At 36.8% G+C, this 14252-nt stretch overlaps 2 protein-coding genes and 1 non-coding gene across 3 annotated transcripts; 1 reads left to right on the forward strand and 2 right to left on the reverse strand.

Moving 5' to 3' along the window:
• Positions 1 to 174: 174 nt before the first annotated feature.
• On the reverse strand, positions 175 to 7568 carry lam-2 (Laminin-like protein lam-2). The gene is made up of 12 exons (NM_076803.7): positions 7219 to 7568; positions 6228 to 6354; positions 6063 to 6180; positions 5704 to 6018; positions 5473 to 5651; positions 5237 to 5421; positions 5069 to 5190; positions 4567 to 5022; positions 3006 to 4516; positions 1629 to 2954; positions 1396 to 1577; positions 175 to 1346 (listed from the first exon to the last, which is right to left on the reverse strand). Exons 1-12 carry the CDS (start codon positions 7513 to 7515, stop codon positions 1263 to 1265), a joined length of 4902 nt encoding a protein of 1633 aa, NP_509204.3. The 5' UTR covers positions 7516 to 7568; the 3' UTR covers positions 175 to 1262.
• Positions 7569 to 7786: 218 nt separating this feature from the next.
• C54D1.9 lies at positions 7787 to 8074 on the forward strand. Its single transcript, NR_071433.1, has one exon. It is a non-coding gene; the product is annotated as an Unclassified non-coding RNA C54D1.9 (non-coding RNA).
• A 2143-nt stretch (positions 8075 to 10217) lies between these two features.
• Positions 10218 to 12364, reverse strand: C54D1.7 (Antimicrobial peptide). The gene is made up of 3 exons (NM_171718.4): positions 12203 to 12364; positions 11970 to 12046; positions 10218 to 10443 (listed from the first exon to the last, which is right to left on the reverse strand). The coding sequence occupies exons 1-3, from the start codon at positions 12264 to 12266 to the stop codon at positions 10309 to 10311; spliced, it is 276 nt and encodes a 91-aa protein (NP_741828.1). The 5' UTR covers positions 12267 to 12364; the 3' UTR covers positions 10218 to 10308.
• Positions 12365 to 14252: the final 1888 nt, after the last annotated feature.

A 14252-nucleotide genomic window follows, 5' to 3' on the forward strand; every position in this document is an offset into this window, starting at 1 on the left:
TTCTCATCGATCGGCACGAACAACACCGAGTATCTATTCAAGGTCAGTATGCAATGCAAAAACCTTATGATGCATGGTTTGTCCATGGTGTGCCTACAAAGATAACATTGTTGTCATATTTGTAGTCTGGAAAATATTCTGAAAACTTAAACTGTATTTCGTAATTTCATAAAAAATTTTAAAATTGAACGTTTATAAAAATATTAATTAAAACAAATAAGAAACTGAAAGCGTTGGGGAAATCGATGTGTTGGTGGCAAAATTTGGTATGAGATTTCGGATAACAAAAATGAATTTGGTATATTTTTTAAATAGAGAATCGTTGATAAAGGAAATAGTTTAGCGTGATAATTTAGAATAGTTGAACAGTTCAACATTATCACAAAATAATAGGAAAGAAGACAAAAAAACAGAAGATGCTTAACAAAATTTTGCAAAATTTCATCAAGCTGTGCACGCGTTTGGGCACCGGGGAAGGTGAGGGTAATGTGACAATAAGGCGACAGGAAGAGGAAATTATTAGTTATGGGAACAAAAATAATTATCCCGGCTCAACACGTAAATTAATAATAGAAGTCGATCAGCAATTTAAACGTATTTTATTAGGTAGACAAATAATTATTGACGTATTTTGTCAATTAACAATTTTTGTAAATTTTGTATGTGTGTCTTATAGTAAAATGTGAATGTATGAAAACATAAAAATATCAGCTACTTTGGCTACCTGCGTAGTATTAAGAATCTAAAAAATCAAAAATTTTTTGAAAAATGCTTTTCGCGATTTTTTGAGTTAGCTGTGAAGAAAATATTTCCAAGAATTAATCAAAACTAAAAAATATCGTATTTTTGTGCGGTTTGCTTTTTGACTTTGATTTACTATTAAGTTTATGGAATGGCTCAATTGGGTTGGGATTCATTTTTTGCATTAAGCAAACAGAACTTAATTGATTTAGATATTAACATTACAACTCTCACGGCTAACTCAAAAAATTGGAAAAAAAACTTTTCGATTTTTTCGAATCGTATTACTACTCAGATGACCAAAGCAACTGATATTCATATGCTTTTATACACTCTCGGTTTACTGTAAGAGACACATATAAAATTTACAAAAAATCGTTAATTGGCAAAACACGTCAATAATTATTTGCCGACCTAATAATTTTTAAGGGCTCTTTTTCAGATATTTTAATATTAGAGTTAATAAATTATCTGATCGATTTTCATAGAAAAAGTTTGATAGAAAAATTATAAAGATTATCTTATTTCTGTCCCTCTTGCTCCAAATTGATGACATTGAAGCATTTGGTTGGCAAGTTGTCACGGATTTCCTCTAGGTTCAAAACCTGAAAAATACAGTTTAATTATACGAATACTATAGCCAGCAAAACAAACCTCCTTCTGGAGCTCAGAAATATCATTTTTGAGCTGTGCCACCTTTACGTCCTCGTCAGCGCGGTATTGCTGATACGTGGGAACTTCCTTGGCAAGTTGTGCCTGAGCCAACAATTGATCAAGTCTGTCAATTTCCTCCTCGAGCTCATCTAGCTCCGCGTTGTTCACTTCTTCCATGGTATCTGAAATATGAGTGACATTAAATAATTGACTGAGCTAAATAGTGTTCTTACCCAAAGAATTGATGATTTTCTTGATTTCATCTTCCTCAGCGAGAATGGTAGCATTTGCTTCGATGGCAGAATTCTTGGCAAGAGTTGCCTTGCGGACCGCTTCAGTAGCCATTTGCTTATCGTCTTCGGCTTGTTTCTTGTAATACTGCAGGTTTTCATTTGAATCTGTGAGTTCTTCCATTAATTGTTCAATATCATACTGAACAGCTTCGGTGGAATCTCGCGTATCAACATCTGAATGAATAATATCCTTGTATCTGTCGGCAAGAGCGTGAGTTTCATTGAGAAGAACATCAGCGGATTTTCTGTAGTCGATAACAAACTGCTTATCAATTGGGAGAGAGTTTCTTCTTTTATCTTGAGCATCAATAATATCATCAAGTCTCTGATTGATTCCTTCTACTCCAGCAAATTCTGCGACAGCATCATTTCGAGATTTTTCGATCTTGGCGCCGAACTCTTCCAAAACTTGTAAAGCGGCTTCGGCATCCTTCAAAGTCTTATCAGCAGTCGATACAGAGTCAACAATTCTTTCGCGAGATTTTTCTAATTCCAGCATTAGTTGATCGGAAACTCTTTGTTGGTCTTGTGAGCTTTGAAGTTCGTTACGAGCGTCAGCAACAGAGCGGTTAACTTCATCAAAAAGTTCATCATTGGCACTGTTCTCTTTGACGGAGCTGTCAACAAGATTTTCAGATTCTTCTAAAACTCCAGCTACATCATTTCTCAACTCCTTGGGATCCACACTTGGAATCTTGACGGCTTCAACATTTGTGAGTGAAACAGCGGCAAGATTATTAGCTTCATCGGCTGATTTTTTCTGTTCCTCGGCCAAATCTAGCGTTCTGTGAATAGACTCGTTGAGCTGATTTTGTTTCTCCTTGAGCTCAGCGATTTGCTTGGAAATTTGTTCTCCCCCGTAGATTGCGTCACTGGCTTCTTTGTTAGCTTGAGTGGCGTTAGCAATGGCTTGTTCCGAAAGTTGTTCAATTTCTGAAGCTTGCTTCAAATGTTTCTCAGCTTCTTCGCGTGTTCCAGAAGCCAACTCAGACATGCGCTTGCTCTGCTCTCCGTACTTTTGGCTGGCGTTATACGCAATTTGAGCTCTCTCTTCTCCTTCGGTTTCCAGGTAGTGGAGCACATTTTCAATTTCTCTGCGAGCATTCTCAATAATAATTTCCCATCTCTTCATATCATTTTCAGCAGCATCAGCTCCAACTTTGGCCTGAGCAACAGATTCATCAATCGAGGTAAGCTTCTCAAGAGCAGCAACAATTTCATCTTTGATTGCCTTGGATTTTGTTTTGATAGTTCCACCGCCTTCTTCTGAAAAATGAATAAATGTGTATGAAGTAACCTTTTGGAAATAAAACTCACTTGTCTTTTGCTTTACAGCCTCCCATACTTCTGAAGCAGCACGAGACGTTTCCTTGACTTTCTCATCAAATTTGGTGTCATTCACTGGAGCTGGGTTTTCAATAATCTCTTGAAGAGTATTATCAAGACTTTTAACTTTCTCTCTGAACACATTAACACGGCTCTGGATCAATGTGTAACAGTCATCGCATGGCAAGCATCCTTGAGTGATTCCATATCGGTTTTCAGCGCACTGGTCGCATCTTCTTCCTTCAACATTCTCCTTACACAAGCATTGTCCAGAATTGACATCACATTGTTGGTTCTCGGATCCGATGTATTCACAATCGCATGGTTGACATCCATTGGCACTGAATCCAAAATGATAGTCAGCACAACGATCACATCGTTGTCCGGTAACTCCTGGTTTGCATTGACATTGTCCTGTGTTCACATCGCAGGTGTTTCCTTCTGATCCCAATGGATCACAATTGCATTCTTGGCATCCAAGTCCAGAAGTGATGTTGTAGAATCCATGAGCACACTGGTCACACTGAATTCCGATAACATTTGGCAAGCAGTCACATTGTCCATCTTGTTGGTTGCACTCCAAAAGAGTATAATCGTTGTTTGGACGACGAGTACCAGCTGCGAAACATCCACAAGACTGGCAGTTTCCTTTTGGTTCAATGAGAGCATCTCCCCAGTATCCTGGTTTGCAGTTCTCGCAGTTAAATCCATGAGTATTGAAAATACACTTCTTACACTCTCCAGTAATCTTGTCGCAGTTTCCAATTGAGTTAGGATCAGTGTTGCCGGAGCAAGCACACTCGACGCATTCAGTTCCGTCTTTTGGATTACCGAAGTATCCATCGGAGCATTCGTCACATCTACGACCAGTGTATCCGTTAGGACATTCAGTGCAAATGACATCTCCGTCAGCGTGAAGAATACATGGACCATCATTTGGGCATGGACACTTCTGACAGTCTTCCTCAGTTCCTTGAAGAGCATCTCCGTAGTATCCGCGAGCACATCTCTCACAGGTATCTCCAGCAGTGTTGTGTTCACAGATGCATGATCCACTTTCAGCTTCACAACTGTTTGAATGATTATGGCAGTCGCATTTGATACAATGATTGAACGGACCTCCAAACTTGGTTTCACGGCGGAATCCAGATTCACAAGATTCACAGAATTGTCCGACGAATCCTGGGAGACATTCACAATGCTCGATCCAAGTAGCTTGTTTCGGGTTGGCGGCTGATGGAGCGACTCCGGCGGTTCCTAGATTCACATTGGAAAGATAACCGATATCCTTGTATGAGTATGTTCCACGAATTTTAATGGCAGTGATGTTGGAGAGAATTCCAATGAAGTCGAGTTCATTGATTCTTGGGTACCACCCAAAGTATGGATCAGCGTGAACACGGAAGCGGTATGTTTGGGCCTCAGTTGTTGGGAACGGATTTCCTTGAGCAGTGATGGAAGTTGAGAGTTCCTGACGGTCAGCACCAACAATGATAATGTCCCTGAAACATCACATATTCTGAAAAGACCTTAAAAAATAAATATGGCTTACTTGACATCTTGATTTGTAACGTGCTTAGCAACTTTTAGCGTGAATACAAGATCCTGATTGTAACTGCTTCTCTGATCTCCAAGGAATTGTTCAGGTGCAACAAAGTATACTGGTGAATTGTCAGTGTCAGAGACGGCAACAGCTTTGTCCAGCTCAGCCCATTGAGTGTCTTGAAGTCCGATTCGGTTTTGTCCAGCCCATTTCTGCTTGTCCTGATCGAAAACGCTGGATACGTTCATTGCAAAGTATCCATCGGCAGTGTTACAAATTGAAGAGTGTCCGAAACAGAAGCATGGAGTACATCCGAACTGGTTCTCAGTAGAAAGATCAAAGTATCCAGGCTTACACTTGTCACACTGACGTCCTTCGACGTTCAGCTTGCAAGAGCATGATCCACTTGAGGAATCGCATCTTGGCTGATTGTTCAAAGATCCAGATGTTTCACAACCACAGTTTCTGAAAAGTATGCAACAATATAAATACACTTGATAATCGGACTCACTTGCAACCGTTTGTACTGAAATCATAGAATCCATCCAAACACTGGTCACAGAACCGTCCAGTAACACCTGGTTTACATTGACATTTTCCTTCATTATCACATTGTGTGGAAAGGGATCCAATCTGAAAACAATTAATAATTAAGAATATATCATGCTAGGTTTCTAACCTCGTTACATCCGCAGGCAACACAGTAGTTCTCCCCAGGTCTTCTCCAATGGTTTGCAATACACTGTTCACAGTGAACTCCCTGTGTGTTTCCTTGACAATCAATACAGTGTCCTCCGTGTCCAGTTTCCTCAAAGAGCTGTTGGTCGAAATAACATCTGTTGGAGAGCTGAGAGCAATTACAGGCTGAAATTGGGGTAATAAAGTATCATATAAAGGGGCTATAAACCGTCATACCAATGCACTCGTTCGCCTCAACTGATGTACCAGAACGCCACGGGCGATCGTTGTAAAATGGCAGACACTCATTGCAGTCAGCTCCTTGAGTATTGTGCTCACATCGGCATACGAGACGATTTTCTCCATCAACAGATGATGATCCGACGCATTCCGAAGCGTGACCGTTACATTTACATCTAGAAATTAAGCATAAAATTTAAATAACTCAAAAAATGTTTTTCAATATACCTTCCTCCAACAGCAAAGTCAGAAATAGCATAGTAATAACTTCTGAGTACTTGAGGATCTTTGAAAACTTCATCTCCGAAAGTGTTCATACGGTTCAAAGAGATTCTGATAGCAGATGCGGTTACCCATTTTTGAAGAACTTCAGACTCTTCAAAAGCGTGGGCAGATGGGCGTCCTTCTAGTGTGGAGAAAGCAATGTTTCCACCAGTGATTGGAGAAATATCGGAGAATTCTTTAGTACACTGAGCTGTTGCTTCGTTTCCTGGCAGAATTGGTGCTCTATCCGAAAGTCCGTAGGTGGCACGACAGGAACCTCTGAAATAGTGTTGCTAAATTGGATTAAGGAAAAAAAAACTTACGAATAGAATTGCCATGGCTCCCATTCGCTATCTGTATGTGTTTTCTTGTAGATCGTGAACGACTCTGGACGTGGACTGATGAACTTCAGACGGACATAAGTGATATCAAACGATTTGCCTGAAAATAAATCACATTAACAACATCAGATATTAATATCAACATACCGAGAACAAGAGTCAAGTTAGTGGTAGTTGGATACTGTTGTCCTTCTTGCATCGTGTCTGATTGCCACCAGGTTTCATTATTACCCACGTTGAAGTCGGTAAGGTACTTGGCCGGATGGGAGAAACCCTGAAACGTTAAAATTATATATCTTTAGAATAAACTTTTGAAATTTTGAAATTAATAAGTGGACACTGAGAACAATAAGGACACTGAGAACTCTATTATTATCGATAATTCCCCAAACAAAATGAAAAATAAGATAATAAATTATACAACGACAATCCGTTGAACACCCCGCATACATTTTAGCGTTTTCGACGAACACTTAAACTATGTATGTAAATATAAATTTTTGAATGTGAAAGTTGTGAGTATAAGTATAACTTCTGTTTTTATCCAAAAAAACAATTATCCATAGAAAAAGTGTAGATTTTGGTATAAAACCTAACTAACTTTTAAAAATAAATGCAAAAAATGTTAACAGTTTTCCAGTTTGGTCATTAATACCATTTGTTATCAAACATTTTTTGAAGTAAGCGGGCAAATGGCCTCACAGCCGGGCAATTTAGGATTTAAAAATAAGTGATTGCATTGCACGACTACGACCTGTTCAGCTGAATATGGGGTTAAAAGCTGCCTGAAGATTCTAGAGATAAGAGGGTTTTCGGTGGTCCATTTAGGTTTAAAAATGAGTAATTGAATTGCACGCTTCCTTAGAAACTTTTTTAAATCTTACGTTTGCTCTTAGAAACTTCAGATATCTTTTAATCAAGTCTTTCAACAACTACACATGAGAAAATTTCGAGAAAAATTCTAAGTGCCATCACAAAAAGTAAACTAAAATTACTTCAACGTGGGCACCAAATAAGATCTCAACAACTATTCTAATGAAAACCTGATCGTTCAAAAACTACAATATATTTTGGGGTACAGCTACTACATAAATACTATCCCTTTATCTATGTAGTGCAACAAATTTGATTAGCTTACTTCATGTCGGTCGTCGCAAGTTTCACAAACACTGCGTTGTCCGGTATGTCCAGATTGCACACAGAATTTTGTTGGTCGTTTGGTACCGCATGTGTTGGTCACTTGCACCTCGAGGTTGAAAGCGGCATTGACAAAATCTGGCACACATCTTTGTGGCTGGCGTGTCGCTCGGTCGTAGCAAGGGTTTCCGTCGGCTCCAAAATGATTTGGATCAACGCTGGGATATAGCTCGGCTGGTTGAGGTTGACCCATATGCCATAATACGGCTAGGCTAAAGAGCCACAATATAGATGTCATTTGTTGTTGTTTAGGTGTACCGACTATCTGTTGAGTGTGTTGTTAGACTGAAAAGTAAATATAGTTACGACAAAAAGACCATGGGAATTAAACAAAAAAGATCAAACAGTATTGGCAGAAGAAGAGATAGAGAACACTGATAAATGGAAATGTACTTATCAGAAAATCGAGTTAGGGGGTCAAAAAGGCAGTCAATAGAACGGCGTGCAGCTTATTGTGTGGCAAATAGTCATTTAGAGTGTACATAGTAACTCGCGCAAATAAATATGAGGACCCTCATTCCCCTCGGAGCATTGCATATTCGAGCGTCGTGAAGAACTAGCCGAGAAAGTCAAGTTAAGCAAGAATGCATTGTTGGTGGGGAAAGAAAAAAGGGGGTAGACGTGGACAAGGTACAGGACCACATATGCGTAGCAGACACAGAGCAACAGGCCCAAGAGAAGAAGAAGGGCGGGTTGTCTTCGTTGTGAGCAAACTTTGCCATGTGGTCGACCAGAGGTCTCCTTTCTCTCTTTCTTTCGATCCACCCAATTGATTAATTAGAAGGGTAGAAATGAAAGTGCATTTTGAAAGGGCCATATATCTAGAAAAATTGATCATAGAGGATTCGAACAGACTCAATATGTGAGACCGAATGAGTTGTGAAAGATTGAATGATACAGCTGGGCATCGTGCTCTGTGCCCCGCCCATGCTGAAAAAATTTGAAAATTTCTGACCATCTGGAAACCAGCTGGATGTAGTACCATTCGAGTAGGGTCAGACGCATAGCATCAGGCGAAGAAACGATCGGTTAATTCGGGTAATTCTTCAACGCACTTTCTCGAAACAAAAGGGCAAGTTATGTTATGCACTAAAAACGGACCAGGGAGATAAGATTATGCTACTATCAGATAAGAAATAAAAAAAGAATGTTGAAACCAAAAAAGTAAGAAGACGATATAGGACAAATTGAATGTGTGCTCATGGGCGTCTGGTGCACAAATACATAGATTACGTCATCGATGAGCAGAGGGAAGCGGTAGACGTAACAAAGTACTGATCTACCCATCTAATAGATACGTCAAAAAACAAGCGGGGTGCCAATTTACTCAAATCCAAAGTCTATAACTTTTATCACAATTGAGCATCATAATACTTGATAAATAATCTATTGGTTACGAATTGGCAGACTGATAGCATGGGGCAATAGTCATATTCGAAGGCCAATATTGTAGTTACACCAGAAATGATGACCTCTTAGACCCCGCAATATGTGTGCGCACGGAGAGAGAGAGATCGTATAACTCGAGTAGAGGGCAGGACCAAATACAGATAAGGAATAGTTGCGGTGGAAACGAGGGATAGCGTTCAAGAATAATGAACGAACGGATGGGTTGAATATATATTCATAATGATAATGTACTTTTCCGGAGAACCGAACGGGCGTCCCGGCGGCAATGGTGGTGCGCGAAAAAGAGAATTATGTGTGAACGGGATGGGATTTTAGAAATGAATTGGAACCATGGAAAAATGACATTCATGAATATCAAGTTTAGGAAAAAATCAACGGTTTGTAGTTTTTCTACTTTTGTACAAGAAGCGGCCTTTTTTTAAACTGTATTTGATTTAAACGAAAAGAAAAAACAGCTGAATTGGAACTAAAATTGAAACTTTACAGCACATTCATTAGATTGAATATTGTAAAAGCATGCATAATGACTTTCGAACTTTAAGATTGCTTCCAACGGACGTTGAACGTTTAAAGTTTTTCTGGGTATAACTTACAGAAGAAGAATCAAGAAAACAGTATCTTTGTCTATCGTTGTCTTAGTTCCTCTTTTAGTAGTGCACCCGATTGTTTAAGTTGGTCAGCTTAATTTTCAATTTTTATTTTCTCTATTAAAACATGGTCAACTGACAAATTATTTTATTGTTCTTTGTCTACTGATTTGTAGTTATTTATTTAGTTAAAATTTGGCGATACTAATTGAAAATAACGGAAATGGAAAATAATTTTGAATGTAAGCGGCAGTTTTATAACCCTATAAGATTCACTTCTCTTGCAAAAATGTACGAGATATCCATAACTATCTCTCTAAATTAAACACATGAAAGCAGGATTGATTAAATGTTCCCAGCTAAAAATATAATATAGCCTAATAAGTGATGTCAATGAATTTCAAGAATCTTTCAAAAATACCAAATTTATCGAGAAATATGATAAATTCAAAGAAATCTATATGACGGTCATTTGAGCCGGAATCGGAGCAGAGGGTGGTGCTAAAGGAGTCGATGGCCCGGCAGAGGTCAGGCCAGTGCTTCTTTCTGCTGCCCTCGCTCATAACCCGTAGCTCCTCTACTGTTCAATTTGTTACACTCATGGTCTCTCTCCCTCTCTGATATACACTAGCCGCGACCCCGCCGCTGCGAAGAGTTGGTGTCGACCCCCGGCCAATGTTTTACTCTATCAGAGCCTAGTCCACTGCACACGGATAACATAGAGAGTGTTAATCAAGGAGACCGCAGACGGTGCAAAACGTCTATAAAAAACGGCGGGAGCACAAAAAAGCAATGGATCTGCAAGAAATGAATCTTCTCTCATCTTGACATCGAATTGAGTGAGCTCTATGTATCTTACAATTGCTCCTTGGAATCAATGACTCATTGAATTGGAATCGCGCCTGCTGTCCTTTTCTCTTTTGATGAATTGAATGAATGTATTGGAAAATTATACATATATTGAACATTAAATATAAATTCAACGTAACTGAACTAAACAAGTAGGCGAGTGGTATAAGGAGAAACAAGAAAACTTAAGGTTTGCGGGTGTTCTTGTACACTTCAAAAAGCTCGGCTAATGTTTCAGGTGGTAGTTTTCTCATAATCCGTCTCATCATTCGATTGGCTTTGTTTGTTGGTAACTGTTGTGCTTCCAATAATTCAAGAACCTAAAAAAATTAGATTTCGGTTGTACTGGTTGCTTTGTATGTTAAGTTTTAGGTCTTGTTCTTACATTCCATCAGAAATCAGAACGTCTATTTCGTGACTAGACAGTTTGGAATTGCAAAATGTTACTTTCTTGTAGTCTCTTGTAAACTACAAAATCATTCACTAATTGATTTGAGTGCTGTGGTCAATGGCATTTTGAGTCCTAAATTTTTCTAATTTTTATTTTCGAGGTACAATAGAATTGAAGTTATTCAATAAAATAAAAGAAAACTGAACATACTTTTTTAAATTCAAAATTTGAGGCTCTATAGAGATTATCGGTTCTATAGAGATCGTCATTGTCTTGTGTGAACAGTAAGAATATAAAAATTTAGATTTGGTTTAGCTTAACATAGCGAGTTCAAACGACCTGCTCAGCGAAGCGACTGAACTTCATGGAAATCTCTTGCAGCTAGAAACTTAAATTTATAAACTGTTGCAATGAAATTGCAAAAATTTAAAAATTTGTGGATTAATCGGAGTTTACAAATACGATCAAGCTGTTCAGCAAATTCTTGCAGTCTTCAATATTGAAATTCTCACAATTGTTTAGCTACATTTTATGTACGACTTTCCAAACTTCAACTTCTTGAATGTATGTAAATTCATCACAGCTTTTGGCACATTTTTTAAATGCTCAATGTTCAGAAGTATGGTATAAAGTTGTGACGTTTGCCAATCGATGCTGACGAGACCAAGTAATTCGTCATTATTTTGAGCACAAAAAATGGCCAGAAAATTTCATGATAGGAACTTTTTAATTGATTCTAAAACGTTTATCAAATATAGGATCCTGCCCAAGTTATCAAGTTTGAAGAATTCATTTTTTTTAAGATTCCAAACAAAGTAAACTGATAGAATTCAGAAAATACATATATTAGCACGAAAATTTTAAAAAGCTTCTATTAAAAAGTATGAATCAATCAATTCATGAGAAAATTTGTAGAAGAACTCCTACAACTTTTGAAATTCAGCTGTGTGAATCAATAGAACCTGTCAAATCACTTTTTTTAGAAACTCATTCCTATCTATAAAACTACTCAACCTTACTAAATCAATGATCGAAATCAAGCCTCTCGGTTTTGTAGATACTAAAATGGTCAACTTCTAAAATCAAGTTTTAAGTTTTGACAAAACACATGTTTGATACATGTGACCACTTGTGTTCCTTGTTTTTAAACATAAGCCCAATTCTGCGCTTTGGAATTTGGACATTCATTCCAAATATCACGACTATTTCTAATTTGTCACGCAAAGTGCAATTCACTTGTGAAACAAAAAAAAACTAAAATTTTGAATCTATGAAGAATGTGATCACACCTACATTTACGCGTCTTTTGTTCTATCACAATACACTGTCATATATTTTTTGATTGCGCGGGCTAAAAATCTCTAATTCAAAAGACGCCAGAAGTATATGTGGTAACTATCTTAATATATCAAACTTGACGACTGTCATTTAATATCATTGTTTCATTTCACTCACGATGTCACTTAAAGTCGGATCGAGTTCGGTCAGGAATTCTTCAAGTCCCACTATTTTTTCTTCTTCGCTGTGAGTCTCTGTAAAACTTTTGTCATTTAAATTATAATCACTAGAAATTTGAACAAAGTGTTTCTAAAAGATATGTTCACACTTCAATGCATGCAATATCTGCAAGACTTTTACTACATGACTCATTTTTGTTCGGTACTCTAAGGCTAAGAAAATGTCCCAACCTCCAAGAAACATGGTCGTTATCAAAGTCATCACAATCACAATTTTCCAAAACTGATTTGTCATCCCGAATAAGATAAGATAATTGGGGGATAAGGTGAATCAGCTGAGATGATGGAGAACGATGTTTCCTGTTCCTTTTGTCGCTGCTGCTGCCGTTTTCTGTAAAATTACGATGTCTGAACTATGAATTGTAGTAACACAAACACTAGGATGCGAGGGCGAGAACAAAACAAGAAACAAGTGATTAAATGTCCTCCAAGTATTTGATTCAATTAGTGAAAACTCGCGATGACAAAAAGAGACTGTGTGATGATAATGATGATTCTCACATTAGCATTTTCTCTCTTATTTTAGGAGGTGGTTAATGAAAGAAAATAAATCTACTAAACTTTTTGAGTTCCTCATTTTTGTTCTATTTGTTGTTTTTTAATTGTTACCAGTCCAATATTTACGTTTTACTCTTCTGAATACATTGCACTTGTAATCGAAAACACTTCATGCCATGTTTTTACTGGACTCTTACTTAAGTTTCATGATGTCTGTTAGTTAAATTATACCAATTATTTGATTTGTTTTAATTGTATGAAATTCAAAAAGAAGTTTATTTTTTTTAGTCAGTTGTTCACTTTTACACTTGTTTCAAAAATAATTTTTATTTTTCTAACACTTAAATAATAGTCGTTAATCAATGTATCTTAATCAACGAGATAATGTGAGATAACCGGCCAAAATGTGCAATAAAGATTGATAATCAAATGAAAGGAAAATATCCAAAAAACAGTAAGACGGAAAAGTAAGCAAAATTTAAGACCCAGCTAAAATTGCTAATTTTTTTTCAAAATGTTGAACCTCCATTAATTTTTTTGAGAAGTCTCTTATTACAAAATTGGACTTTTTAATATTATTATGATCTATTCGTTCAAAATACTTAAAACCGTTAGTTCTCTTTTAATAACCTATTAATGATAATATTTTTGGGTGCCTAGCAATGTAGACATGATCAGAACAGTTTTGCTTTTTAGATTATTTATTGAAAACGGAAATATCATTCTTCAATGTTAAATTGATATATAAAATAGTTTACTGAAAAATATTATCTTTATTAGCTATTCTTTAAATTTAAAAAATTTCAATTTGTAATATCGTTTTTAAACCCGAAATCATCAAAACCTTTATGACATTTGTATTGTACTTCGGTTTTGTAAGTAAAAATAAGAATTGAAATGATTCCAACATCTTTTTGAAATGTTCTTACAGTTGTTGGATTTCATGAAAATCGATTTAGCCGTTTTAGATTAATTTATGTATAAGGTTTTAACGTAGAGGTTAAAATTTAAGATAACTTTATTTTTGAAAAGTTGCTTTTCAAGTTTATTTCTAATTGATTCAGACAGACATATAAAAATTATAACATCTTTTCAAAAATCACATTTTTCAATTGTTTGCCGACAAAAGGGCATGTACAATGAACTAATCAATCGGAAGCAAATGTATTTTCTTTGCATACTTATACCATACAGTTTCGCACTATCTCTGAAGACGTAACCCCTTTTACATAGAACTGAAGCAGTAATAAATAATATGACTCAAATGTGAATTCAGTTGGTTACATAGTTTGATAAAAGAAACGAGACCAAACAAAACGTTAACTTAATTCGTAGTAATAAGCGACCGGTAGCATGAAATTGGTTACGACAGTTTGAGAATGATCAAGTTATCAATTATTGGTTGTAAGGCGAAAAAAGAAGAGAAGCAGAGAAGACGTGCACTCGATTATTTTCGAAATCGTCTGACGGTCACTTTCCAAAACAAGAGAGAAAGAAGGCGTTGGGGGCAAAAGGAGGCGATGATAGGAGTATGGTCTTGGTAAGAAAAATAGAAAAACCAGATGATGATAACCTCCGATACAATCATCAATTGTTTCCTTGCATAGTGTCACATAAGGTAAAACTATTTTCCTTCCTTGTGAAACTTTTTTGGCACATATGTATTACAAACAGACACATTTCCAAAAACCCTTTTCCCAATATCTAATTGTTTTTTTTTAGA

The sequence above is a fragment of the Caenorhabditis elegans genome, chromosome X (genome assembly GCF_000002985.6).
Source record: "Caenorhabditis elegans chromosome X".
Classification (NCBI taxonomy): Eukaryota; Metazoa; Nematoda; class Chromadorea; order Rhabditida; family Rhabditidae; genus Caenorhabditis; species Caenorhabditis elegans.